The sequence below is a fragment of the Lycorma delicatula genome, chromosome 2, assembly GCF_047948215.1.
Source record: "Lycorma delicatula isolate Av1 chromosome 2, ASM4794821v1, whole genome shotgun sequence".
Classification (NCBI taxonomy): domain Eukaryota; kingdom Metazoa; phylum Arthropoda; class Insecta; order Hemiptera; family Fulgoridae; genus Lycorma; species Lycorma delicatula.
The window spans coordinates 64961883-64989878 of NC_134456.1; the positions used below are offsets into that span (position 1 = coordinate 64961883).

A 27996-nucleotide genomic window follows, 5' to 3' on the forward strand; every position below is an offset into this window, starting at 1 on the left:
AATTTATAACAAATAATGATAATAATACTTTTTTAAATAGTTTCTAATGGTTATTCATTTATATATACATTTTTTTTATAAAATATTTTTCCTATCAATCTGTATTTTTCTTAATGAAACATGCAGAAAGTTTTATTTAAACATAACTCAAAATCATTTTTACCAACACACACACTACTAAAAAAAAGAAACACACATAATTTTAGTTAAAATATATATTTATGGGGTTTTAAAAGAGAAAAAAGGAAACATATTCACTATTTGGTGAGTGTAAATAACATATGTTTAAAATTATTTAACTGATCATCCTCAAACTTCAAGGAAATGAAGTTTCAAATACTTATTGTATCCAAGAATATATAACAAAGTAATAAATAATAGGGGGAAAAAAATAAAAAGTACTTTTAATTTTGTAGTGTAATTTTTTTAGAACAAAATCATTTATTTATTTAAAATTAAAAATAATAAATTTTACATCAAAATAGACAAGATAAAGTGAAAATACAATCTGAATAAAAAATCATTTTTGGTGATTTATCACTTAAATTTTCATTTAAAATTAAGGAAATATATATAAATATTTTTAAATAATTCAAACTCGGCATATCAACTTTTTTTATTATCTACATAAATATTAATAAATGAATTCCTAATATAAAAATATAACAGAACTTATCAAGTGAAGGTCTTTCAGCCCTTAGACCATTTTTAATTAAAATTTGCAATAGAAAGTTTTTAAAAAGTCTCTCAAATAGTGAATTATGTTTTAACACTCAATTATAAGTGAAATAAAAACAATTCTATAGAAAATCAAATTACAGCAAACACTCCTTCACTATTTAGTTTTTACACTTTTAGAATTGACCAACAAAGAATAAATTAACTAGTTTTATATGTACTGATATTGATATTGTATGTACTGTATATTGATATTGTATGTAAATGTAAATAAAGTTTAATTATTTTATTTCATGGCACAATTTTCTTCTTCAACCAACTAATAATTTGGAGGGTGGTAAGAAAGTATGTATTTTTAAACATAACTGAATATGAGTAACTATTTACAATTATCAAGCCAGAAAAGCATTTTCTTAAATAAAATTAAAATATGTAAATTAAAAAAGTATGAAGGCTTGAGTTTAAAAATTGTAATACAGAAAACTTTCAAATATATAACAATGGAAAGAATTCTACTATAGGTTGGTTTCCTATGGCAATCTGTGTTAATTTGTTATTTTTTAAAAAAGAAAAAATACTGCAGTAGAGAGCGTATTACTTTAAAACCAACTACTTGTTACTGATAAACACAAGTACATCGAACTGACCAGAAATGGGTCATGAACTTCTCAAATGGAGCACAAGTTGGAAAATATTCTCTTTCCCTGCTCATGCATGATTTACATTAACTCTGTCGCTGTAAGTGCGTCAGATGGCCGGATTTCTGGTTTTGGTTAACCTTGGTTAACTAAAACACTAAAACAAAGAAAAAGAAAAAAGTTATGCGTATATATATATATATATATGTATGTATGTATGTATGTGCGTCTGCAACTGAGTGCTCATAAATTATGAAACCCTGAATTTTTTTTTTTTGTTTAATAATGTCTTAAATCTTTGGGTTGAATGATTAAATGTAACTTTGATTCTTATTTGAATCTAAATGAGGTAGATTTAAATCACAAGGACATTACAAAAATATTGTAGCTTAATTTACTTTTTTTGCATTATTCACTCTTTTTGTAAACGTTACATAAATTGAATAAGCTAATTCAACTAATGGTGAAATGTAAATAAATTTAAAAAAAATATAAACTGATGAGAATACCATGTAAAATAATTCTGAGAGAAAGAAATTCACTCAGCAGCTACTGAGTACGAGGAGCATGAGACTGGTATAGAAGCACTCATTCAATACTTTTAGGATGAAAAAACTGTGAATAAAAAGTGAGATAACTTTCTCTTTAATCCATATTCAGTCTATTACTACAGTTGGAACTTGCAAAAATTTTTCATAAAATCTATAATGTGAAATAACAAAATTTGAGATAAAAATCTAATAATTATTTTTAAAAAATAACTTTAAAATTACATCATTGTAGCCTATTTCTTGTAAATAAGTTAGCACAGATACAAACGTTGCAGCTACTCTGCTACTTGGAATGAATATAAAGCTGAATAGGTGGTAACAAAATTAATAGAAGTAACTGCAGTGGAAATATAACTAAAAATTATCACAGGCTAAAATATGAAATAAAAAACTAAGAGGAACAGAAAGCAATAGTTTGGTAGATTAAAGAATATTAAATTAAATGACTGAATATAATTAAAGGGTATAATTGTAACATAGTATAAAATAATACAAACAATAAAACTAAAATTTAGTGACATGGTGTAATGAGACCTTCAGATATCATCAAAGAATGCTTCCTCAAGATAATAGAATTTAATATATACAGTTTTAATTTAATGTATCTACCAATGGCAAGAACAAAAATAATTAATATTTAATAAAAGTAGTAATTTTCCTATAAAAAAACAGGATATTCAATGGTGAACTGTTTTATTAAAACAGTATAGTTCCCACATTACCATACATGGTACGGAGAAATCTTCCAAATGGTAATTAATGAGGGAGGGTAAAAAATGATAAGACTATATTCATTGTAAAACTGAATAACAAATCGTGTAATGAAGGCTACACATAAATCATCTTAATCTTACACCTAAATCAACTGAACAATTTATATAAAACTACTTTTAAATGCACTGATAAATATAATTCATTCAAAAAAATAAGATTAGCAAAGAGTTGAGTCAAGTATGATTTGTTTTTTTATTTAGGAAAAGGTATAGAAAAAAATAAAGAAATCCAATAAAGAAAATTTAGAAACCCAATAATGGCAGGATTAAATACATTTAAAAAAATTGAATTAAAACTAATGAAGTCAATAAAATAAAGCAGTAAATAAAAAAAAAAAACCCTATATTAATTAATCTACAAAAAAAACAGATTAAATATCATTTAGGCTACTAAACAATAGGAATCATTATAACTTTATTTAAACATACATAAGTATAATTATAAATTAAGGAATGAGTATTTACTATTTTCTAATTGCATATATTATATATATATATATTATTAATAATAAAAATAAAATATATTTTATTAATCATATAATAAATAAATTCATGAAAAAGTTATAATGTAGGCAGTTATTTAAAAATAGCATTGACTAAATATAATTATGTAAAAATAAATTAATTTTATAATTTTGAACTATATGTTTTTTAATGTGAATTCTAATTGTACAAATTCATAACATTTACATAATTAGACTGTTTACACAAGGAATTCAAACAGTCCTTCTTGATGTCTACTATGCCAAAAAATCATATAAGGTATCTGCTATAATGTGATATACATTCATGGAATGGTACTTACACTTAAATCAGCTAGATTATTGCGATGTGGATTTTATGTCAAGTAGTCAATTAGCTTAATTATTAACTCATAGAGATTTAAGAGATCTCTAAATTCAATTTTTTTGTTAGATATAAACTTGTTGATAAACTCAAATTTTGTGTGTGAAAATATGTATTTGTAGAGTATGAAAAACTCAACTTACTGGTATTTGAATCTGAAATCTTCCTGATGAAAGAAAAAAAAAACTGCTATTACTTTGAAACAGAGATTAGTGGATTTGTATAATTATTTCAAAATTATTGCTAAATATGATGATGAGAATCATTATTACTTCTACGTTCACAGATATGCTTGAATGATTTGATTAATTTAGATTGAATGTTTTGTTTAATTCAAAGATTCTTTTTCTAGTATTCCCATTTATACAGAGTAAGAAATCAGAACACCTGTATAATGAATAGAAACTATTAAAACTGTAAAGATTAATTTTTTTGTTATGAAATCAGGATATGCATAAACATATTTTAAAAATTTTGACAAATGAGATGAATCAAATGACAGATGAGATTGACAAATGAAATTTTAAATAATTAAAAAGCCAATATGCTGATTGACCATAAAACTAACTGGCCAGCCAATTGTCTCATCTAGGCTACTGGTCAGCAGTTCCAATGGATATATGAAAAAAAAATTGATTGGTTACAAACATATTATAAAATGTATTTTATTCATTTAAAATATATACATGTTTAAATGTTATTTTTACTACAACAGAGGTATAATTCAACCAACTGCTCCAGTAGCAGTACTCTTTTATAATGGCCAGTTATTTATGTTTTTCAACTTTTCAATAGTCAAAGAATTAGGCTAGATTATTAGGAACACTCTAACTTATATCTCATGCCTTTTGAAGAGTAAGGCCCACAAGGACTGAGTCCCTATTAAAGTAAAATTCTGAGATGCTGTCAATAGTGCGCACTTGGATTAAGATTAGAATTTAGTCAATATTTTACATCAGTATAAATATACCAGGTAAGGATAAAGGTAATACATGGAAATCTCTCATGCTTTGATTTTTTGTTATTGATTCTATCAATGACAAAGCCTGGATCAATCTCCAAAATAGAATTTACAAACTGAGCTATGAAATTTAATTTAAGTTAATTATCTTAAATTTAATTTTTGTAAGAATTTATATACTCCATTGGATAATAATTTCACCAAAATTCTTCAGGCAGTTTTAACCTAGTGTCTAAAAATGCACATCAAAAAATGTAAATGTATACTATTTTACTTAACGTATAATTTTATACTCTTAAATGTTTATAACATAAAATCTTTTTTAAAGACTGAATTCATTCTGAATAGATTTATATTAAAATTTCAAAGAAACAATTTAAAAATCCAAATTGGTTTATTTCTTTTTATATTATATTAAACCATGTTTGATTTAAAATAAAAATAAATTGTATTTAACTTAATTAATTATAATTACTCATTAAAAAAAAAGCTAGAATTCACCTGAAATAACATATAGCATGATCATACACATCTGGATAAAATAATTATTTGTACAAGCAAGTATATAATATAAAACAGGTACAAAAATGAGAAGAGTAAAAATCAGCTGGTTAAATTAGTATAATTATTTTCTGGCTGTTCATCTTTTCTACCGGTTAACAAGTATGTATTCATATGATCTTTACCCTTAACATATACACTTCCACGAGGTGTGAATTTATACCAACGTGTTAAAACATGTAAAGATTCACTGGGAACTTGTATTTCTCCTGGAACACCAGTAGAATCCATTCTGCTAGCAATATTCACAGCATCACCCCATATATCATAATGTAATTTAGTAGTACCAATAACACCAGCTACAATATCTCCACTGTTGAAACCAATACTATATGAACAGAAAAGATATTTTCAAAAATAATAAAAAAACAAAAAAAAACAACAAACAATAGAATCTTACGTTATTAGGGTAAATGGACATGAACCAGAAATAAAATTTTAAGTTCTATCTATTTGATTACCATAAAAAAACATAGTAATCTTCATACAAGTGTGCATGTGTGTGTACAATGTTATAGTTTTTGTGTCTGAATTTAAAGTAAAAAATCTATACGTGTAAACTACACTCATGTTCTTCAATATCTTAAGAATTGTTAGTCTGAACTTATTTAAATGATTTTTACAACTGTGTTAAGTGAACTTTCAGAAATGTTTTATGTATAAGATCATTAGATGTTAGACCATTAAATTATAGAGCATTTAGATAAGCAGGTTGATCTAACCTCATGTTGCATTTTATAGCATCACTGAAAATGATAACAGATGCAGTTATATTTTAATTATAATATCATAAACTGTAAGAGATGGATATGGAAATAAAATTTACAAGGGAATCAGAAATTATTTTAGATATATGGATGAGTATAACTGAACCGCTAAAGATTAAAGGAATTGACAGGTAACATCTTATGAATGAAATGAAAATATAAATTAACTAAAATTCTCTACTTACATTAACAAAAGTTTACATATTTACCATATTTTTACAAAAGATGTTTGCTGTGAGTGCCCTGCTTAGTGACGGACTTTTGAGCTTGCATGATGAGACTCACCTGATCCAAAAGGAACTTTCTTCTTGACTGTTCACCTTCAGTTCAACAACAGCGAGGGGATTTGATTCATAAAATATCCTACAAATAGCTCCGAAGAAAAAAATCGCATCTAGGCAAATCTAGGAAACTCAGAAGCCACCGCCCTTTGTTGTTCTTCTATAAAGCAACATCATCATGTGCTAGTGAATGGTTCTATGTGAGACACATTGCTGCAACTTGTTGGAAGCTGTATTCTTTTTCACAATCATGTAACTGAGCATAGAATTCTCTGAAAATTGTATGATACACTTCTGTAGTGACAGTTTGGTCAAAAAATATTTGCCTCACTAACTTCATCTTCTTTTTCTTCTAAATCGTTCAGTCATATACAGCTCTCAGTCAACTGATATCATGCTCCTCTAATTCCTTCAGTCTCTGACAACTTCTTTCAGTTCTACCACACTCCTGTTGGTTGCTTCTTTGATGGTATCCAGCCAATGGGTTCTTGGTCAGCCCTGTTTTCTTCTTCTGTCCATCATGCCTAATAAGGTATCCTTTTCCAAGATGTTATTTTTCTTCATGACATGACCAAATTACAATAGTCACAGCTTCAGTATCTGGCTTTGTAAGGAAAGAAGATGTTGATTTTATCATAAATTTCTTTGTTGGTTATTTTGATCATCCCTGGGATTCTTAGCACCTAGCATCAACACCAGCTCGAAAGCATCAATTCTGCACCTGTCTGCCTTCTTGATGGTCCATGTTTCACAATCGTAGGATGCAATAGGGAAGAAACTAATGCTGGTCAGTCTGCAATTTGTTTCTAAGCTGATGCCTTTGTGTTTCCATATTTTGTTCATCCAAATTATAGCAGCCACACGAACTGTCTTTTAATTTCAGGTGTGCAGTTTCCATTCCAGCAGATTTTTGAGCCAAGAAACACAAAATCTTCAACCACTTCAAATCTTCTCATTGTCAAATCTCATGCTTTTTCTTATCTTCTACAATTATCATGATCACCTTCTTAATGTTGAGATGCCTTGCCTTTTCACTTTCGTCGTGTACCGTCCTGATCAGAATTTCAACATCTTCTACACTTTCTACTAGCAGGGTCATATCATCTGTGTATCTTAGACTGTTAAGAATTGTGCCGCCAAGTCTTACTCCAATATTGGAGTCATCAAGACCAGCATTTTTCATAGCAGATTCTGCATATAGATTATATATTAAAGGGGATAAGATTCAGCTTTGTCTAGTACCTTTTTTGATTTTAAACCAATCACAGTGTCGTCATCATATGGCATATGGACTGTGACTTCCAAATTTAGAGACTAGAATAAGCATACAAGATGTTCTGGCATACCCATTTTTTTGGAGACAGTTCCATAATATGTCTTGGTTGATGGTGTCAAATGCCTTGGATTCAATAAGTTTATAAATATGTTTTTTTGAAATTCTCTGGATTTCTCCATTATCCATCGAATGTTTACAATGTGGTCTCTTGTGCCCCATTTCCTTATGAAACTGGCCTGGACTTCTGATAGTTCTCTGTTAATGGTCACAGTAAGACGTTGCATGATTTACAGTAAAATTTTACTGGCGTGTGGTATCAGTGCGATGTTATGGTAGTTTGAGCAGTCTTTGGAGTTGCCTTTTTTTTTGGGAAGAGGATGAATACTGAATTTTTACATTTTTGTAGCCACATTCATGTATTTCATATTTACAGGCAAAGATGGTTCTCATTGATGCAATGGGTATTGATGAGAGTAGCTCTGTTGGTATACCATCAGTATCTGGCGCTTTCTGTTATAGGTAGCTGTTTCATTACCCATGCATCTTCTTCTTCTGTAATATCAGGCTCCAGTTCTGTTATATCATTCTCTTCTGCTGTTGATTTGGGTTGTTGCTGTTGAATAGCTATTCTATATATTCCTTCTAGCAGTTATGAACTGCTTGTTAATCAGGCAGTTTCCCCATTTTTTCCGAGGACTGTTGCTTTGCAAGCCAAGAAAGGCCTCCAAACTTTTTCACATGGCCTTACAGATGTTTGGTATGATCCTTCTAGTTTACTTCTTCCATCATCTCGCATTGTTGGTTCCAAAACTTGTCTTTATCCCTTCAACCTCCCTTTAAAAGGTTGCATTCAGTCTCCTAAACTCAATGCTGATGGTGGGATGAACAGCCAATTAGCTACCTTCAATGATTTCTTCTAGGGTACATAATTTGCAGCATATTACAAAATAGAAGATTTTATTTCCTTCCACAATTCATCTGGTTATTCATCAATTGGCAGCTGCCCAAACTTGTTTTTAATTTCAATTGCACAGTCAACATTAATGTTATCTGTGTCAAATTTCTTCATCATCTTTTTAGGAGAAATACTGTCAAATTTGAGTTTAGCTGAGGCCACTAGTAACTGATGGTCAGAGCCACAATCAGCGACCGGATATGTCTTCACTGCCAGAACAGAGCTCTGCCATTTCTTCTGGTGTAGTTTTTAATCGATTTGGTTCTTATCCACCATTTGTAAATGTCCAGGTGTATAGACATTTTTTGGGTTATTGAAAATATAAGTTTGTAATTACTAGTTTGCTCCTGACAGAATTGCACTAATTGGTTACCTGCATCATTCCATACTACTAGTCCATATTTTCCAACTATATTTTGATCTACCCCGTGTAGGTTACCAATTATATACCTTATGTCTTTTAGTGGTGTTTGATTTATAGCTTCCTGGCGTTTATCAGAGAACAATTTCACTTTCTCTTCAGGGGCATTAGCTGTAGCCTTACTTTACAATTACAAAAAACAGTGCTCCCCCCACACACACACATACACTTTCTCATTGTGAAGTGAACGCTCCAACATCTAGTGAGGATTTTCAGTCATCCAATACCTAGTGAGAGAATTAACATGAACAGATATATGAAACCATGTCTTGTCTGATATAAAATACAGCATGAGATCTATCTGTCCAGATCTGAGAAGACAGTTGCAATAATTAAGACATTTTGATTTGTCTGTTCTTTTAAGTTGTTGCATAATTGTTACACGACATGATTTCAGATTTAAATCATGAAATCTTACGGCAAGATGTGTATTTTACATCACTTGTTCTTTCCTTGATCAAATAAGGGGTTTTAGAAAAACACAACAAAAGAGCGAAATTATACTGCAAATGAGGCATGAACAGTTCAAAACTGACAACAGATACGCATTAAAAGTTACACTCAAATAAGTTTAAGCTAGCTCAGTTCTGTTTTAATGTGCTCATCTTGCATTTATTAATTTTGGGCAACCATTCTAGAAATATCAAAGATTTGTTTCAAAGATTTTATTATTTAACATTTTTGTAGGTGGATTACAATAGATTTTTTACAGTGTGTCTTACACATACACACACAACATTTTATTGCAAACCTGTTTGTCTTTATTTGATAATATTCTCTAAAATAATGAATACATAAAAGTAGTAAACATTTAAAACAGTTATTTTAACCTTAATAATACTTTTTTATTTATATTGAAGAATGTGTTTTTGAAGTTACCTTAATTTTTCATAAAAAATATTAATCTTTAAAATTACATGAGTGAATAATGAAATAGAATTATGCTACTATGTCAAATGATTACAAGTAATTCGGTTCTTTGTAGAAATGAATAAGTTGTAAACATTTATAAAGTTTTTTTTTTAATTTACATTTTATTTACCTAATCTGGATTTATATAATTTTAATAATGTAATATTTTTGCTGAAAGAACTGATGATAGAATTATTAGAAAAATGTATACAAAAGGAATTCTGAACGCATTAATTCATCCAGTGTAGGATTAATTCACCTCTTGATGGGGAAGTTATTTGGCATTTACCTGCTCAGGATAAATTTTTTAAAGACTTAATTAGAAAAATAATTCAATTAAGTCTACAATAAAATTTTCATAACTATTGTAACAAATATTAAAATGAAAATTTTTAATAAGTTCTCTCAACTACCTTGCAGCAGAAACATATTTATGATTTAAAAGAAGATGCATCAAGGAAAAATTTTAAGGAATAAAAATTTAAAACATTTTTAGAAAAAAATTCTCTTTGAATTATTTGAAATGGGGATTTTCCCTTTCTAGGGGAATTTTTTTTTTTTTATATATACACTCAGGTCTCAATTCAATAAAACAGTTCAAAGAACAAAAATAACAACTGAAACAAATTTCCCAGGAATATTTAAAAAATTTTAAACTGATGAATGGGGGTTGCATCTACTTAAGAATCTGTTTATTATGTGTGAAAATGCAGAAATTGGATAAAATTAAGAGTAAAGTAACATCCAAATTAATCTGAACACAGGAAATATTTTTTTGTTATGGCTACACTGCTTGATCTCATCCATTCTTTAAGTTGTCTGTGCAATGTGAGGTTATTGTTTTTCAGTTATTTAGCAATTTACATATTATAAATAATGTTTTCTGAAAGTATATTTAATTTTTTATTACAAAGTCATATTTCATATTTTTTGTTCTGTGTTTTGAATATATAATAATGCACATAACTCCAAGAAAGCATTTGAAAATTGTTTCTCTTTCTGAGCATACCAGTATTACAAAATGATAAATAACTTCTGGGTGTGGTGTTGGACTAGGATCGATGAGTGCAATTTCATTTTCATTTCAAAGAAAAGGAAAATGTGGCTGTAAAAGAAAAACTACATCAACACAGGATTGGTTATTAGTGAGAAAAACCTGTTCATTACTTTTAGTAGATGGTATATTGATAAGTGATTGATATATCAAAATTCTGAAGGAAAGGACTGTCACTAATTCAAACAAATTCCCACAAAGCAACGGAATGTTCTAACAAGATTTGGGCCATGCCATACTGCCAAAAAGCGGAAAAAGTTTTTTGAAGAATGAAAGTGCTCTCATGATCAGGCAACTCCCGACTTGAAAATCGAGAATTGAAAAACTCAATTGAAAATCGTTGGGCAATAGTCAAACGACTCAAAAATCAATTGGACCACAAAAATTGACCTTATTAAAACTATCTCCCTCTATGAATTGTGAGACCTTGCCAATGGTGAGAGGGCTTGAGTACACAGTGATACAGAGCAGGTGGTCTGAAGGTGCAACCATATCAGAGAGATATCTGTTGAGAGCCAGATTAAGGAATGATTCCTAAAAGAGGGTAAGTCAGGAGGACTTAAACAGCCAACATCACTCAATCTTCTGAGTACTGAGCAGCTGAAAGCAGTGGAAAACTACAGCTGTTTTTTTCCCAAGAAAATGTAGCTCTCTGCATTTTTATGTAACAAAGATGGAGGCACCTTCCTTGGTAAAATATTCTGGAGGTAAACTAGTTAGTGAAAATGAAATGTAGATTGGGATTTAAAAACCTGAAGAAAAGGTGTCAGATGAATCGGTGGAATTTAGAGAAGCTGAAGAGGAGGTAAAGCAGATATTTGAGAAGGGCATTGCAAGAGGTCTGAATAAAAAAAAAATACAGTAGAAAATATAGAAGAATGAGAGAATGTTAAAAATGGAATTCTTAAATTAGCAAAAGCAAACTTAGGCGGAACAAAGAGAACTGGTAGAAAATCTTGGACATCAGAGGATATATTGCAGCTGATGGATGAGTATAGAAAATATAAGAACGCTAATGAAGAAGAAGGTAAAAGGACCTATCGACAATTAAGAAATAGTATAAACAGGAAGTGCATATTAGTGAAAGAAGAGTGGAGTAAAGAAAACTGTTCAGAAGTGGAAAGAAAAATGATCATTGGTAAAATTGACAGAGCATATAGGAGAGTTACGGAGAATTTTGTGGAACATAAATTAACATCTAATAACGTGTTAAATAAAGATGGTACGCAGATCTATAATGCAAAAGAAAAGGTTAGCAGGTGGGTGGAATATATTAAAGAGTTATACGGAGGAAATGAATTAGAAACTGGTGTTGCAGAGGAAAAAGAGGAAGTCAAAGAGGATGAAAAGGGACATACAACACTGAGATCTGAATTTAATAGAGCATTAAAAGATTTAAATGGCAGAAGGCTCCTAGGATAGATGGGATACCTACAGAATTACTGCACAGTGCAGGTGAAGAAGCAATATATAGATTATACAGACTGGTGTGCAATATTTACAAAAAAGGGGAAGTTATGTCAGACTTCAAAAAGAGTGTTGTTATTGTCATGAAAGCAGGAGCAGATAAATGTGAAGAATAAAGAAAAATTAGCTTAACTACTGATGCATCTAACATTTTAACTAGAATTCTGTTCAGAAAAATTGAGAGGTGAGTAGAAGTGTTAAGAGAAGACCAATTTGGTTTCAGGAAGTGCATAGGGACAAGGAAGCAATTTTATCGCTCAGATTAATAGTAGAAGGAAGATTAAAGAAAAACAAACCACCATACATGTAATTTTTATAGTTGAACAACTGTAGTAGAAATAATGTACATGGACCACTGAATATAAAAATAGGAAGAGAAAAGATTACAGAAGTAGAAGAATTTTGTTATTTGGGAAGTACAAAAAAGTACTAAAGATGGACAAAGCAGGAGCGATACAAAATGCCAAATAGCACAGGTGAAATGAGCTTTCAGTCAGAAATATAATTTGCTTACATCAAAAATTAATTTAAACATCAGGAAAAAATTTTTGAAAGTATATGTTTGGAGTGTAGCTTTATATGGAAGTAAAACTTAGACGATCGGAGTACATGAGAAGAAAAGGTTAGAAGCTTTATGAAATGTGGTGCTATAGGAGAATGTTAAAAATTAGATGGGTGGATAAAGTGACAAATGAAGAGGTGTTATGGCAAATTGATGAAGAAAGAATCATTTTGAAAACTATAGTTAAAAGAAGAGACTTATAGGCCACATATTAAGGCATCCTGGAATAGTCTCTTTGATATTGGAGGGACAACTAGATGGGAAAAATTGTGCAGGCAGGCAACATTTGGAATATGTAAAAAAAATTGATAGGGATATAGGATGTAGATGATATACCGAAATGAAACGACTGGCACCAAATAGGGAATCTTGGAGAGCTGCATCAAACCAGTCAAATCACTGAAGACAAACAAATTAAAACAACAATATTGGTATGGTTTCATGATGAAGAAATAAAAAAAAAATGTTTAGTATACTTGTTGAATCAATGCCAAATTGTGTAAGTTAAATAATTAAGAATAAAGGAGGATATATTAATTATTACATATACACAACTTGTACAAGTATGATTTTTTTTCTAAATAGTTATTTTTTATTATCACTTGTATTCAGATTAATTTGCACGCTACTGTAGAATTTTAATCAATTTTCATAGGAAAATGTTATGAAATCCAAAATAGAGGTTTTGTTCTTAATCTTACACTTTATCTTATGGTTTATGCACTGAGATAATTATATTAAAAATATAAAACCAAATTTAAGTAAATAAATGTTGAAACTGGTAATGAATAATAATTCAAAAGATTTATGGTTGTTCATCTAGTATAACATCTTTTAAAAGAAATGTGAAGTGAAAGAATTCAGCATTTCATTATAACCCAGTGTAATAAATTCACACTTCAATAAATTTTTATACTTAGGTTAGAGTGTAAATAAATACAGTAAAAAGAAAAAAAATTACTTACATAAGTTAAAAATATTGTCTATTGTCTGTAAGACTGAATGACTTCTGTTATTTATATTAACATAAAATATTTTTTTTTCTGATAAATAAAACATTTTTGATTATTTGAATACTTTACATTTTATTACTATAAAATAATGAATAATCTAATTTATAATGTATGGTAATTTAAATAATGTAAAATGTTTACAAGGTGTACAAAAGATAATATTGAGGTTTAAAGCTGTTTAATATCAATTAACTTTGACTTACAGCCACAAATAAAATGAAAGAGTAACACTTACAGTTTTTTCCTACAAGTGCATTTCATCATGTGGTACATATCCATCTGAAATGAGAGTTAGTCCCATACTTTAACCAGCATGTCTTGAGTAATGGAAACGACAGCTGCTTCAATCCTGTATAAAACTTTTTTTTAAGGAAAAAATTACATAGGGTAAGAGTGGATGACCTTGGAGGCCATCACAAACAAGCTCTGTCATCAGGTCCATACCAACCAATCCAGTGGTCAGGGAAAAGTCATTTAACTGATCCCGTAGAATTATGTTAGTGAGGTGGTACACCATCTTGTTGCCAAGTAAAATCATCTGGTCCAACTTGCAGTAGAGAAAGTACAAGCAATGTTGCATGTACGCAACATATCCAAATAAGCAATTTCAGTTATGTTTGCAGCAGTGAAAAAGAACGAATTGTAATATTGCATAGAAAACATTTAAATGAAAATATTTTAAATGCTGACTCACTAAACACAATATGATCAAGGAAATCATCCATCATCTTCATACTGCCAGCATTTTGATTAAGCTGGAATGTATAGCATAGTCATGTGTAGGCTTTAAAGCCTGATACAGCTGGATATGACTCATATCTAAGAGTTTCATAAACTATCCACACTGTCATAATCAGCATCGCTAGTTTATGGCTGGCCTTCCTAACAAATTTTTTAGGATTATGCAGGAAAGACTCCTTGACTCATTCAACATCTTTCTCAGACAAACTTGGTCATTCCATACTTTTCTCTTCACACAGACATCTGGTTATTTTAAAGTGATTATGTCATTGTTGAATGTTATTGTCACTTGAAGGATCATAATTAAACTTCCTACACAATACACATTGAGCTATAACTACAGGTTTACATTTAGCAAACTACAAAACAGAGATAGGTTTTTGTTCTGGAGTCAACACCATTGCTAGCAATGCTGTCATGCAGAAAGAAAGGGAATCAATATTATGGGGCCATGCATGCAACTAAAACTGTCTTTTGCTCTTTGATTCTAGCCTTAAATCGACACTGTACATCTCAACCAAGAGATATTAACATTTAAAACCCCTATATTATTTTTTTAGTACTGTACGTTAATTAACTAGAATAATTAAGTGTAAGAAAATAATAATAAAATTAAACATACCGCAATATTAAATTAAATTCCAACAAATGAGCATTAAAAGTATTAACAACTTGTTGTAAAGCTAAAGCAAACTCCATCAGCTGATGTAAATGTAAGTCATCATTATTGGTATTATTAGTGGAATGTGGAACATTAATGCGATGACCGTGTTCACAGACTGTATTACCAGAAAGACCAGATGCTGCCATATAAGTGCTACCGATTGTCTTTATTTTTTCAACTGATGAAAACTGTTCATGATTCAATAATTCATCAAAATCACTCACCTAAAAATAATAAATAAATTTATCTAAATTAAAATATAAATTATATTACAAAATGTGATGGATAAAATAATACAGATGGTCAGATGGGATATGTCAGATGGTAAAATATTCGATAAAAAGGATTCAGCAACTGAACCTGAAACTGGCTTATAAAGGCTCTACACAAATATCCAATTCAAGACCAGCAGCTACTGTGATAAATCATTATCATAAATCATCATCATTATCATAAATCAATTATCTATAAATCATTTATCATTTTGTTATTACATGTTACTTTAATAAAAAATATTAATATTATTTATTATATTCATAAATTAAGTATCACTTTTACTCTAAAGGTAGGTTTGATAAATGTAACATACAGTTACTACGTAAAGTTAGGCAGCGTTACAGAACTGACTTCAATCAAGAGTTAAAGGTAGCAGCTAATATTTTTCTTCTTAGTATTAATCTAAAATTCCTTAAGAAATTGAATAAAATCATTGACTAAGTGTTTGAAACTACTGAAGAAGGTACATAGTGATAATTGATGTCACAGAGGGCAAGTCAAAACTGAAGGCAATTTTTTTTGTTTATTAATGGTGTGGCTAGTAATCAAATGGGTTCCACGGAGTTAACTGATAGTATTTTTTTGAGGTTCTGGCCAAGCTGAGAGAACGAGTGAGAAAGAAGAGACTTGATCTGTGGAAGAACAATGACCAGATTATCCATCACAGCAGTCCTCTCACTCACAGCAGAAAGCAGTCTGCTGTTTGAAAAATAGAATTATATATATATATATATATATCCTATAGGTCATATATATATATATATATATATATATATATATATATATATATATATGCATTCATTGTAATTTCAAACATGCTTTTCAAGGCAATTAAAGTAAAGTAAAGCCTAATAATTAGTCATTATACAAACCAATATTTATAACGAACAATCACATACAATGTTAAGGGAAGAGGGTTTATCAATTAAAAGCTTCAGTTCTTAGATAATTCAGTAGGCTTTATCTTAAATTGGTTGGAATTATTCATTTTGTTTTCAGATGTATTTAAACAGGAAAAACTGAAGTAAATTTTACTGTATTATAAATCTAGCATAAAAGTTTCTGTTGATTAAACAAAAAATTGCTGAAAAATGAAATTTAAGATTAACTTAAGTAAATAATCAATTTTACCCCTCTACCTGCATTAACCATCCCTTGATGTAATGTATAAATTATCTGTTACAAAAATTATTTAAAGCTTCAATTGAACTTAATTAATATAATTTATATTCACTAATTTACGTTTTCATAATTTAATACTGTACATATTAAAATAAATTTACGTTTTATCATTACGATATTGCTAAATGCAATGCAGGTTGAAGATACATTGCAAAATGTTAGAGTGTCCCTTTGGATTGGATTATCATAGAAAAACATTTTTTGCACCAATGTTTTAATCTTATCACAGGACAATTAAATTTCTCATTCAAAATATTTAACCTCCCCGACTTCCATTCTTTATTATGAAAAGCTAGTATTCCCAATTTTTAATAGTGAAAATTATGTATTCTGAGTTAAATGATTATAGTGACATTTCTAAAATACATGGCCATAAAATTCTATTAGAAATTAGTATGGATTAATAGTACAATCAGTATATCAATTACTGTTATTTCAATATAACAATATATCAATTGCTGTTGAACTCAATATAAAATCACAAATTTTAGTTTACTAATATAGTACAGTAAATGTAATCTGTACTTAAGTAATAGCTAAACTTTTCTGGAGGAAATGAATAAGATTTTAGTTTCTTACAGCTACTTTTCTGGGATTAGGCGGGATTTTTATAACTGGATAACATTTATGACATTAACCAAATGAATAAACCAATGTCAATAATGATATAGGAACTTGCATATTAATACAGTTAAGGCCAATAATTAAACAGTATACATAAAAACTATACATTTTCACAAAAACATAATTTTAATTAATAAACCATACATTTAAAGAGAAAAGTGTAAACAGATCATACATCAATGATTGCATTATTTACAGTGAAACACTATACTTATCATTTATATTTGATTTCGATGATCAGAGGTAGGTAGGTACACATGAATTAAGTGATAGTGTCTTTTAGTAAAGCTTATCATGCATTCCAAACAACTGCTATGGTTTATTCTACTGCTGTGTTTTATTATCTGTGACTATTAAAATTTACCATATTAATAAATTGTTTTTTGCCCAGATAAATTTTCTGCACTGCAACCATCAGATGTCAAGTACATACAAATTCTCTACAAGGTTTGATAAAAAAGTAAGTGGATCTTTAAATTTCTCGAGTTGTATAAGTCCAATTATTTTTCGTTGTGTTGGTACACTTGTCCCAGATGTACGTTTGCATTTGATAGCCATATTGGATGCTTAGTTTATTGCTGGCTGTTGAAAAGATTACATATGTTTTGGTATGGTTGATGTCAAAAAAGTGAAGATAATGATTATGGACAATTACCAAATCACTATCAGAGAGGTTGCTGATGATATTGGCAAATGATTTGGCTAATGTCAAGCAATTTTTTTTGGACGTTTTGGACATGAAACATGTGGCAACAAAATTTTTGAATTTCGGCCAAAAGTAGTGCTGAATGAACATTGCTCAGGAGTTACTGAATGAAGTAAATGATGATCCAGAACTGCTCAAACAGATCATAACTGGTGATGAAACATAGGTATAATGTCGAAACTAAGGCTCAATCATCCAAATGAATCTTTCTGAAGATCTAAGACCAAAAAACATTTTGATTGAATATGAAGGTTCTGATCACTGTATTCTTCAATTTCAACGGCTTAATACAACATGAATTCTTGTCACTAGGTTGTACAGTCAGTAAGGAGTACTACCAGGAAGTTCTACACAATTTGAGTAAAGCAATCTGAAGGAAACACCTGGATTTGTGGTGAAACAATTCATACCAATTGCATTAAGAAAATGCATCTCCTCACATTTCACTGCTAGTTTGTGAATTTTTTACCAAAAACAACACTGTTATGATGCCTCAGTTTCTGTATTCGCCAGATATGGCCCCGTGTGACTGTTTTCCTAATCCCCAAGTTGAAAAGAACCATGAAAGGGCATTTTATCAACAATGAAAAGATAAATATAGAATAGCTATGGAGCTAAATGCCATATAAAAAATTGCATTCCTGAGGTGCTTTGAAGATGGGAAAAAGTGCTGGCACAAATGTATTATATCTTAAGAGGAATATTTTGAAGGCGACAAAATCAATATAATATAAATAAAGATTTTTTGAGAAAAACTAAAATTCAGTGTATTTTTTTATCAAACCTTGTATAATGATTGCGTGTCCTATATATCTTTGGATTTTTTGTTGGTTTTTGACATATAAAACACCACCAAAATTAGATGTCTTTTTTATTTTGTTAGTGAAATGAAGGTAGAAACAATAAATATTTAATAAAAATATAAATAAGGAAAGCAATAAGAGCGACATCTAACTAAGGCATTGATTTCAAGATCAAGATCAGATGGAAATATTGATTTGTTTAAAATAGCTTGTCTAAAAATATTAATTAGGAAAATAGCAATAAAAAAAAAATAATTACACATATCTAATGTAACTTACCAATTCATTAAGTACTCTTAAACATTCTCTTCCACCTAAATAAGACTCATCATACATGTCAGAGAAATTAACTATACTGGCAAATATTATACCAGCATTTTTAACCGTCTCTGAGTACCTGCAACAATTATTTTAATAAATTCAAATATATTAGTAAATCTAAAGAGTAACTGGGCATTATTATCATTATTTTAATATAATTTTGAAATATATTTCCTAATACAGGTAAATAAATCTACCCATTTCTATAGTAATGTTTCTTATATTATTACATATTCAAAATTTTACAAACTTGTCTATAAAACTGAAGGCCAATGTTCACTACTTAACAGAGGAGAATTATCTTTAAAATGTAGAGAGGGTGCTTGTACATTCTAGCTGTATTTTTTATTCTTAAAAAACTGGTTATTAGGAAATTTGAGACAAACCTAAATATAATTGCATAATACAGAATAATTATTGTTTAAAATTATTATCTAAACATAATAACTCTATAAGTTAGTCATTTTATTCTTTATAGCCTTGAGTAGAGTATTTGATCTTAATCCCAATACATTTAGGAAGATTAAAAAAAATTATTATATAAAGATAAAAATGTTATTAGAAATGTATTTGTATGGCCATTATCATAAAATTATAGATAATACTTAATTATTTAAAATAATTTTCTATTTGCAATCCAAAATACAATTTAACAATCTGAAATAAGGAACTGATTTTATTTTCAATGAGTCACCATTAAAATGACCACATTTGAGTAAGCAGATAATTTTCTGTAGGTCAGTAGACACTGGATGAAATTATTTACAAACAGCAGGAAAGATCTCAGAATATCAATATTTTTAGAATTTCAGTTCTACAAAGGCATGTCGGAACTTCATAATTTCCAAGTTATAGATACAAACTGGGGGACATTAAACTATTCGACATATTTTTTAAATATAAGCAGTTAATATAATAATAATAATATTACAGTTTTTGATTGATTTGTTGTTTTTAATTAAATTTTATTTAAAAAATTAAATTACACTGGTACATAGAAACATTACACTTCATTGTGTGTTCATGACAATAGTATAAACATATGTATGGTGACCTCTGTTAACACTACACACAGCGTTAAATTAATGAAACAAAATAATTTTTTAACAAGACAGAGCTGCTCCTCATCTTTGTCAAGAAGTTAGCAATTATCTATTTTTAACAATTCATTTGTTTCTATATATTTTCTAATACTGAAATGATTCTTGTTTTGGTTTAAAATTATAATTGTATTTTTCTGCTACATTTCAGAATATTTTGTTTTGATTAAAAGTCAAATCTCTTAAAGTCTTTTTATGCTCAGTTGACATTATTTATTAATTTTCTCAGAATTAAATTTCTACAAATTTTATTACAAAATTTATTGTTTACTGAATTTTAACGCAGTTATTGCACATAAAACCTAAAAAACAGTGTTTTGCGATACCAACTTTTTGTACAATACATTTATTTTCTTAAAAATTGCTAGAGATATAGTTCTGGAATCTGCTGTCAATTTTTATTGTCAAAAACCATGTGAAACCATTAAATTTACTCTATACGTTCCAAGAATTCCAATTTTATCCTTGGAACAGAAATCATTGTGAAATCTTTTGCAAGCTATTTTAATAAATAAAAAAATGAAGTGTTCCCAGATCTATGTTTATGTGAACTTTTTTCTTTATTTTCACTTGTAAATGTTTTGAAATTCTTTTCACTTCTTTGTGAGATATCCTTATATATGCTTTATATGTGTATGTATAACTGACTACATAATTAAGTCCTTTTTATTTATAGATTTAACAGTGTAAATATTCATCTGGAAGGTTCTGAGTTTGAGTTCCAGTCAGGGCGGTTAATTTTTAAACCGATAAAACTCATTTATTATCATAAAAAATGTGTTAGGGTATCTGTAACTGAGGATACATATGCCTGTTTATTACTGAAGAGGGGAAAAGTAAATGTATTTTGAGATACCCATCAACGGTTTTTACTAGTATTGTGTTTTATATAAAAGTCATAAAATTTTTAAAAAGAAATAAAATTCAAGTTGATGTATATAATTCTCACTTGATTCTCTATAATTCTCAACACTTGTAACTGAATTATATTATTGATAAGAATGTTTATTGCCCAGGTAGGTTGTGCTTTTAAAGCCACTATATTAAACCACGGCTGAACTTTAATAAGGCTGATTGAAAGGGATATAAGAAAAATTCTGATTCAAATGTTTGATGGTTCCCTTACAAGATAGACAGTTATGAATGATTTATAGGCAAGAGAATTAGCACAGCTAGAGAATTAAGGGAATATGTTCTGGTTGAAGCCTGAATCTTTTTTTTCATGTTAAGCCTCCAGGAATTACTGTTCATGTATTACTTCAGAGGATGATATGTATGAGGGTAAATGAAGTGTAGTCTTATATAGTCTCAGTTCAACCATTCCTGAGATGTGTAACCACACATCTAATTGGGTTAATTGAACACATCTGGGTTAATTGAAACCCAACCACCAAAGAACATTGGTATCCATGATCTAGTATTCAAAGCCTGAGTCTGAGAAACTCTACGTTCGTGGTAACTAACACACCAAGGATTCAGCAACTGCAAAAGCTCTTTTTGTCTTTGAATGTAAGACTGAGAAGGAAATTGAATAAACTTTTGTGCATCTTGACTTATTATAATCTAATATGAGAGCTTATTTTTACTGAAACACCTGAATGCTGAAAAAAACAAACAGAATATGTAAGAGCATAAGACCAAATTTAACTGATGAAAGGATCGTATAAAGTTAGAAAAATAAAGGTCAAAAACAATTCACTGGGAATGTGAAGAACTCTCGTTACAAAGATCGTGAATGCTTGGTGTGGAGATAGTACAGGAAGGCCATCCAAACCAGAAAACATATTTGTTGAAATTTTTATTTGTCTTGGTCCGAACAGAAAAAAATGTATAAATACATAAATGGTCCAATTTATAAATATATTCAAAATCGAGAACTAGAAAAACCAATATCCTGTACTAGAAGAAACTGATGAGCATATAAACTACTTTGGGAAAAATCACATGGATTAAGACTGGTACAATAAAGAAACCCAATAGTCACACTATACAGTGAAGCCAACATGACAACCTAAAATTTCTTGCCTGCCCCAAAATCTCTGGACTGTAATGAATCATGTAAGGACTAGGAATGGAGGAAGCAAGTATATATTTACACAAATAGGGACTAGCCAAGGACATCAACTTTAATTGTGAAAGTCCTGTGCAAACTGTGAAGCAAGTTTCAATAAACCTGAAAAGAGGAAATTCAATGGCATAGAAAGAAAAATTGCCAAGGTGTATCTGCATTCTGGCACTTGAAACCTTTTACTTAGAAAAGTAAACAAAGTAGAAATCTACCTATTGAATATATTATGAACACAATTTATATATAAGTCAATGCTTCTGCTGGGAGTATTTAAATACTGATGACATTAACAAATTAATAGCTATTAATAATTTTTTTTAAATCACTGCTGAACAATGGATAAATTTGAAAATTACACATTTTTCTAATTACTCTATTTCATTAATACTATATACTTCTAGTATAGAGCTATATTTTTCTGTTTTATATATAATGCGTTCATTACTTATTAAATTTTCGGCTATGATGGATTTCTTGGTTTCTATTTCCATATACCCTCACATGCTCTATAAAAGTCTTATTTTAAATGAGTTATTGACTTTTTCTATATAAATATACTTACATTGGTTACATTTTATTTTATAACTACTGCAATTCATCATTTTTATTATAAATAGATTTCAAATGTTTTTTTGGTTTGTATCTTCAACTTTATTTTTCCAAAGGAAAACAACTTGTAAAAAACTCACTTTAAGGCAATGAATTATTATATAAGTTTATTATCGCTTCAAATCCATGAGTGACAGAATGCTAAGCTTGAAAATAACTGCTATCAATATTTTTTGTAAATTTTTTGAAAAAAGATTTAACAAAATAGATAGATGGATAATATAAATCTTTAGATATTGTTACTAATTAATTTACAACAATTGTTATCATCTGATTTATTAACTGTATTTTTACATCTAGGAAGTTAATTTCTATTAGAGTGAAATCTCCTTAAGATAATCAGCCTTAGTTCCAGATGTTTTTGGTCTTTTATAGAGGTGGTCGCCTTAGAGAATGTGACGGTTGGTGCGGCCATAACAATTCCTTAAAGGTGTGGTGGTGTGTGTAATAATTCTAATTACAGGTTTATGGAAATTAATGTTTTTAATAAAAAAAACATAAATGAAGTACAGAAGAAATTCTTTTTTTTAAATTACAAAAATTTAGTCAAACTATATAACTAACGTATTACTGTAATAACATGAATAATTTTTTCACGACAATAATGGGGAAAAAAACATTAATAAAAAGATGAAACAGATTCTCAGAACACATTAATAAATTTATTAAAATGGAAGTAAATGTTGAATATGAAAGTAAATATTGTAAACAAGGGGGTAATTAATGTTGTACTTTAAACAAATGAAGTGTGCATTGCAAAATACTGTAAATACCAATTACAGTGTTTAACACAAATTTTGTTAACTAACCTCTAAAAATCTGTACTACTTGAAGTATTTGTTCAGCTTAGTCTGCCTACTTGACTTTGTCTTTTGTTTAATAACTTCCTTTTCTAACACAATTTGAACTTCATAAAGCAAGTCAACAATTTTATTATTGCCAAGATTACCACCTAATTGTTTTAATTTGTTGACACAATTGAAATCATTACCTAAAGGAACAGCCAAGATTTCTTTATTTTCTTTCATAATAGTCTCTTCCTCCATCTTATGAAGTAGAAGCATAGCATGCTTATCCAGAATTTCTTTCTCCTGATCATTTTCAACCTCTTTGTCTTTATTAAAATTAAAGTCTTTATCAATGTCAATCCGGTCTGCCAAACTAGTTCTAAGACTTCATTTTCAGTTTGAATAGCAGTTTTTCATTCATATCTTCTTCCTCAGGTAACCCAAAATCAATACAATCTTTCTTAAAACACTTTTTTACAATGTTTTCATCCACACTAATCCAGACTTCCTTTACATATCCCACTACATCTGTCAAAGAAATTTTTTGAATCAAGTCATCTACATTTTGAACTGAGTTGATAACTGTTACAAGAGAGCTGTCGATAACTGCTGCTGCCGTCATTATTTGACAGCATTAATGAAGTTTAAATAACTGAATTATTCCAGGATCTAATGGTTGTGATTTACTTGTAGAGTTAGCAGGTAAAAACTATAAATAAAGCAGGTAAATTACTTAACAACAATTTCAGGTGGCTTGGGGCTTCGTCCAAAATTAGCAGCACTTTTTTCTTATTTTTACAATCAAATCAATGAAAATCAAGCTCGTCATCCGAGCCTTTTGATTTGCAAACCATTCTACTTTCAGTTCAGACTTACTGACATTAATGAAACCTCTTGTCCACAGTGAATTAATGGAGGTTCTTTTTCTCCTATAGTACTGACATACAACATCACTGCTATTCTTTATTTTATTTTTTTAGTACCAAATGCATTACTATCTTTGAATGTTACTGACTTAGTTGGTAAAGCTTGATAAAAAGAGTCCTGTTTCGTCAATGCTGTTACTGTCCTTGAGATTGTAATTTTTTATTAACAATGGTAACTGTTGCAACCACACTGCCACTATGTTTTCACTGATGGATTCACTTTGACTACAAATTTTTTAAAACAATATTGTTTCCACAGCAGAATTTTTTGAACCAATCACTGCTTCCAGTAAATGTCTCGATTTGAAGTTGTGTGTAACTTGTTGCTTTTTCTTGAAGAAGTTTACTGCTGTTAGGTAATTTTCATGCAGGGAACCTTCAAACCAAGCCAAAGTTAAAATCATTCACTTCTTGTACAGTTGGAAAGTTTCCTTTTTTTGTATTTTTATTCGTATTTTTAAATCATTTTTGATTAAACTTTCTTTTTCTCTTAAAATTTTTTGGATTTGTGTTTTACTACAATTATATTTTTCCACTCTTTGTGTCAGTCCAGCCAGAATCTTTTAATCGTATTTCAAAAGTTATTATTTTGATTTGATTTTTTCCTGACATTATACTAACAAAATTAAAAAAAAACTACAGCAACAAAAATTATAAAAGAAACATGAAAACACCAATGTTAAACCAAGACATACAATTACATGTAATATATAAAACTAAACTGAATGCAATCATGACAAAATCAGAACAGAAGTCTGCTGTTGGCTGAATAATTTCTTGTTTTTGTTTTCTTATGTAATATTAGAAGTATGCATTCTATAAAGTAGGCAGATAAACATACGTGACTATAAAAATAAACGAATAAGCAGTTTATTTTTGTACACGATTTAAATCTATATTTTCTTGTCTTATTTTTTAAATTAAATCTATTTTTGTAAATGTTTGAAAAGTTTTTGTACTAGGATTAAAAATTTATCCTAATCTGCTATTAAATTTGTGATCATATTTAGTTTTATAACAAAAAGAAGCAATGAATCAGTGGTTGCCTCCAATGAATATTTGATGGTTTTAGTCGGGTTAGGGAGTGGTTATCTTAGAAAATGATAACATTGTCAGTACTGCAATTTATTTACGTTCTGAGAAATACTGGTCTTTTATGGAGGTGGTTGTAGAGAAAAATTTAACTGTATTTTCTAAATATTCAAAAATTTTAGTTTAGTGGGTAAAAATATTAAAGTTATTAATAATATACTGAGTTTATTTTTTATAATAGGATTGTAATATAGAAGGGGCAAGAAATTTTGATATATCATCTGCATTGTTTAAAGTAAAAATTAATAAATGGACAAAATATGTTGCATGGAAGACTTAGATAATTATACTACTTCTTTATATGTCAACTTTAATATTTTTGACCTGCTTTTAAAATTCATTATTATTTTAAATGCTATTCTTAAAGAATAATGGATGAGGAGAAATAGGTAAGAAGATATCTTAGTATTTACTGCTTAAGTTGGATTCATATTTAATTAAAATAAAAAAATAAAAATATTATATATAATAAACATATTTAATAAAATCATATGTATACTTCTAAGTTAGAATTAACCTATTTATATAAATGTACAACATTTAATATTGTAATTTTAATAATTACCTTGCAGTGTTTTTAAGGTGCTCGGCAACATGTTGTGGAATGATATTATGTAATAGACAATCAGCTTGTTCTTTCATCTGTTGTATTTTGCGTTTATCACGCGTAGCCAAAGTATTACTATGAAAACTAAGTCTGTAACTTATCTCAAATTCTCTATTAAGTAACCATATTAATATTAATAATAATAATATGTCAAACCAGATTTCAATAACAAAATTTTCTATATCAATTACCTCATTATTATTACTTTTAATGTTATCACGGTGGAATAATCTATTTATTTCATCTTGAGATTGAATTTGCGGTGAAGATGATTTACATTCAGGCAATGATGTATTTAGATTAACTGTTCCATTATTAGTTCTAAAAATTTCATCTGAAACACCTCTATTAGTTTGTAAAGTACAGTTGACTTTATTGAATGCAGTATCTACAGGATTAGTTGTGGAAGAATTGTAATCCAACACACCATTATCATGGAAGGCATCATTTAACTTCAAATTAATCTTATCATTAAATGACTGAAATGACAAAGCTACATTCATTTCATAATTATTGTTATTACTATTATTATTATTACTATTGGTATTATTAATAATAAAAAATTTATTGCTTTTACTACTACTAGATATATACAACATAATTAATAAAATATATAAAAAGCTAAATAATGTTGCTAATAAATTTTTCATCCAACAATTTAATTGTGTAAAATTACAAAAATGTATCAAACCGATAAAAATAAGAGAAGTGTATTGATAAAGAGAATCAACTGATAGTACTGTTGGAATTGATTCAATAAAATTAAACATAACTACAACAATTGGTATACTAACAAGTACTGCACCAACAATGTGCCAAGGATACCAATCTAACAGTTTATTAGACCACCTTAATTTAACTGGATATTTGACATTATAAAAACAAATGCTGATAGTTAATATATAAATAATCATCAACATAACTAACAGAACGACCCAAAATAATGTAATATCAAATGTCACTGATAAAATAATTGTAGCCAGCATGAATATCTGTAACAAAACAGTAAAACCTAACAATTAGATAAAATTTATAAAATTTGAATACAAAATTTAATAAAATAACTTTTTTTTTTACAAATGATACTAGGAATCTATAAGGATATTAATAATACTGCACATAAAGCTAAATCACCTTCTTTTTCCCCCTTTTTAATATTGACCAACATAAAAAGGCCTGAATGTACTACACAGAACAATGGTAAAATAAACAAAATTACATCAGTAAATTATATTCTATAAATTAATAACATTTGTAAGCAAAATTTACATAAGATATCAGGCAAAAAGTTAATAAAATTTATACATCTTGATCACATATATATGGGAGGAAAAATGACAAAAAATTGTGCTCATATAATCAGAAAATAATACTTAGAAAATAAGAATAATCTGAATATGAGACAATAAGTCTGTGAACATTTACACATGGAAAAAATGTAAAAACCATACAATATAGATATTTAAGAAGGCATGTTAGCAAAAAACTGCTAAAAGTGAAAAAATAAAATAAAAAAACCAATGGTAAAGAAGCATGTGATTGAGAGAAACAATATCATTATTAATAAGATGTAGTTAGACTGAAGAAATTTCTTGAGACGTGTACTTCTGAATGGATGTGCAACATGGACATTAAGGAAAAGAGACAACAAAAGTTTAAAGACACTTGAAGAGACTGAAAATAGAGGAGACTGGAGAGAATTAAATTGAAGTAATGAGAAGAGAAGCTCAATCAGAACAATCCAGAATAGAAGTTGAGACATTGAGACAAAAG

At 28.8% G+C, this 27996-nt stretch overlaps 1 protein-coding gene across 2 annotated transcripts in view; it reads right to left on the reverse strand.

The window, feature by feature from the left end:
- Positions 1–430: 430 nt before the first annotated feature.
- Positions 431–27996, reverse strand: part of Ac13E (Adenylyl cyclase 13E) — a 97913-nt gene continuing 70347 nt past the window's right edge. Inside the window, exons 11-15 of one of the 2 annotated variants that reach the window (XR_012755063.1) lie at positions 26182–27215; positions 18992–19109; positions 15080–15345; positions 3446–5336; positions 431–1473 (exon numbers count right to left, since the gene is read on the reverse strand). Coding sequence is in view for 1 of the 2 variants with exons in the window: in XM_075355464.1 (XP_075211579.1) it covers positions 5051–5336; positions 15080–15345; positions 18992–19109; positions 26182–27215 (1704 nt within the window). In the remaining variant the exon portion in view is untranslated. Of the gene's footprint in view, positions 1474–3208; positions 5337–15079; positions 15346–18991; positions 19110–26181; positions 27216–27996 lie in introns of those variants that run through there. The other variant, XM_075355464.1, reaches the window with a different exon arrangement.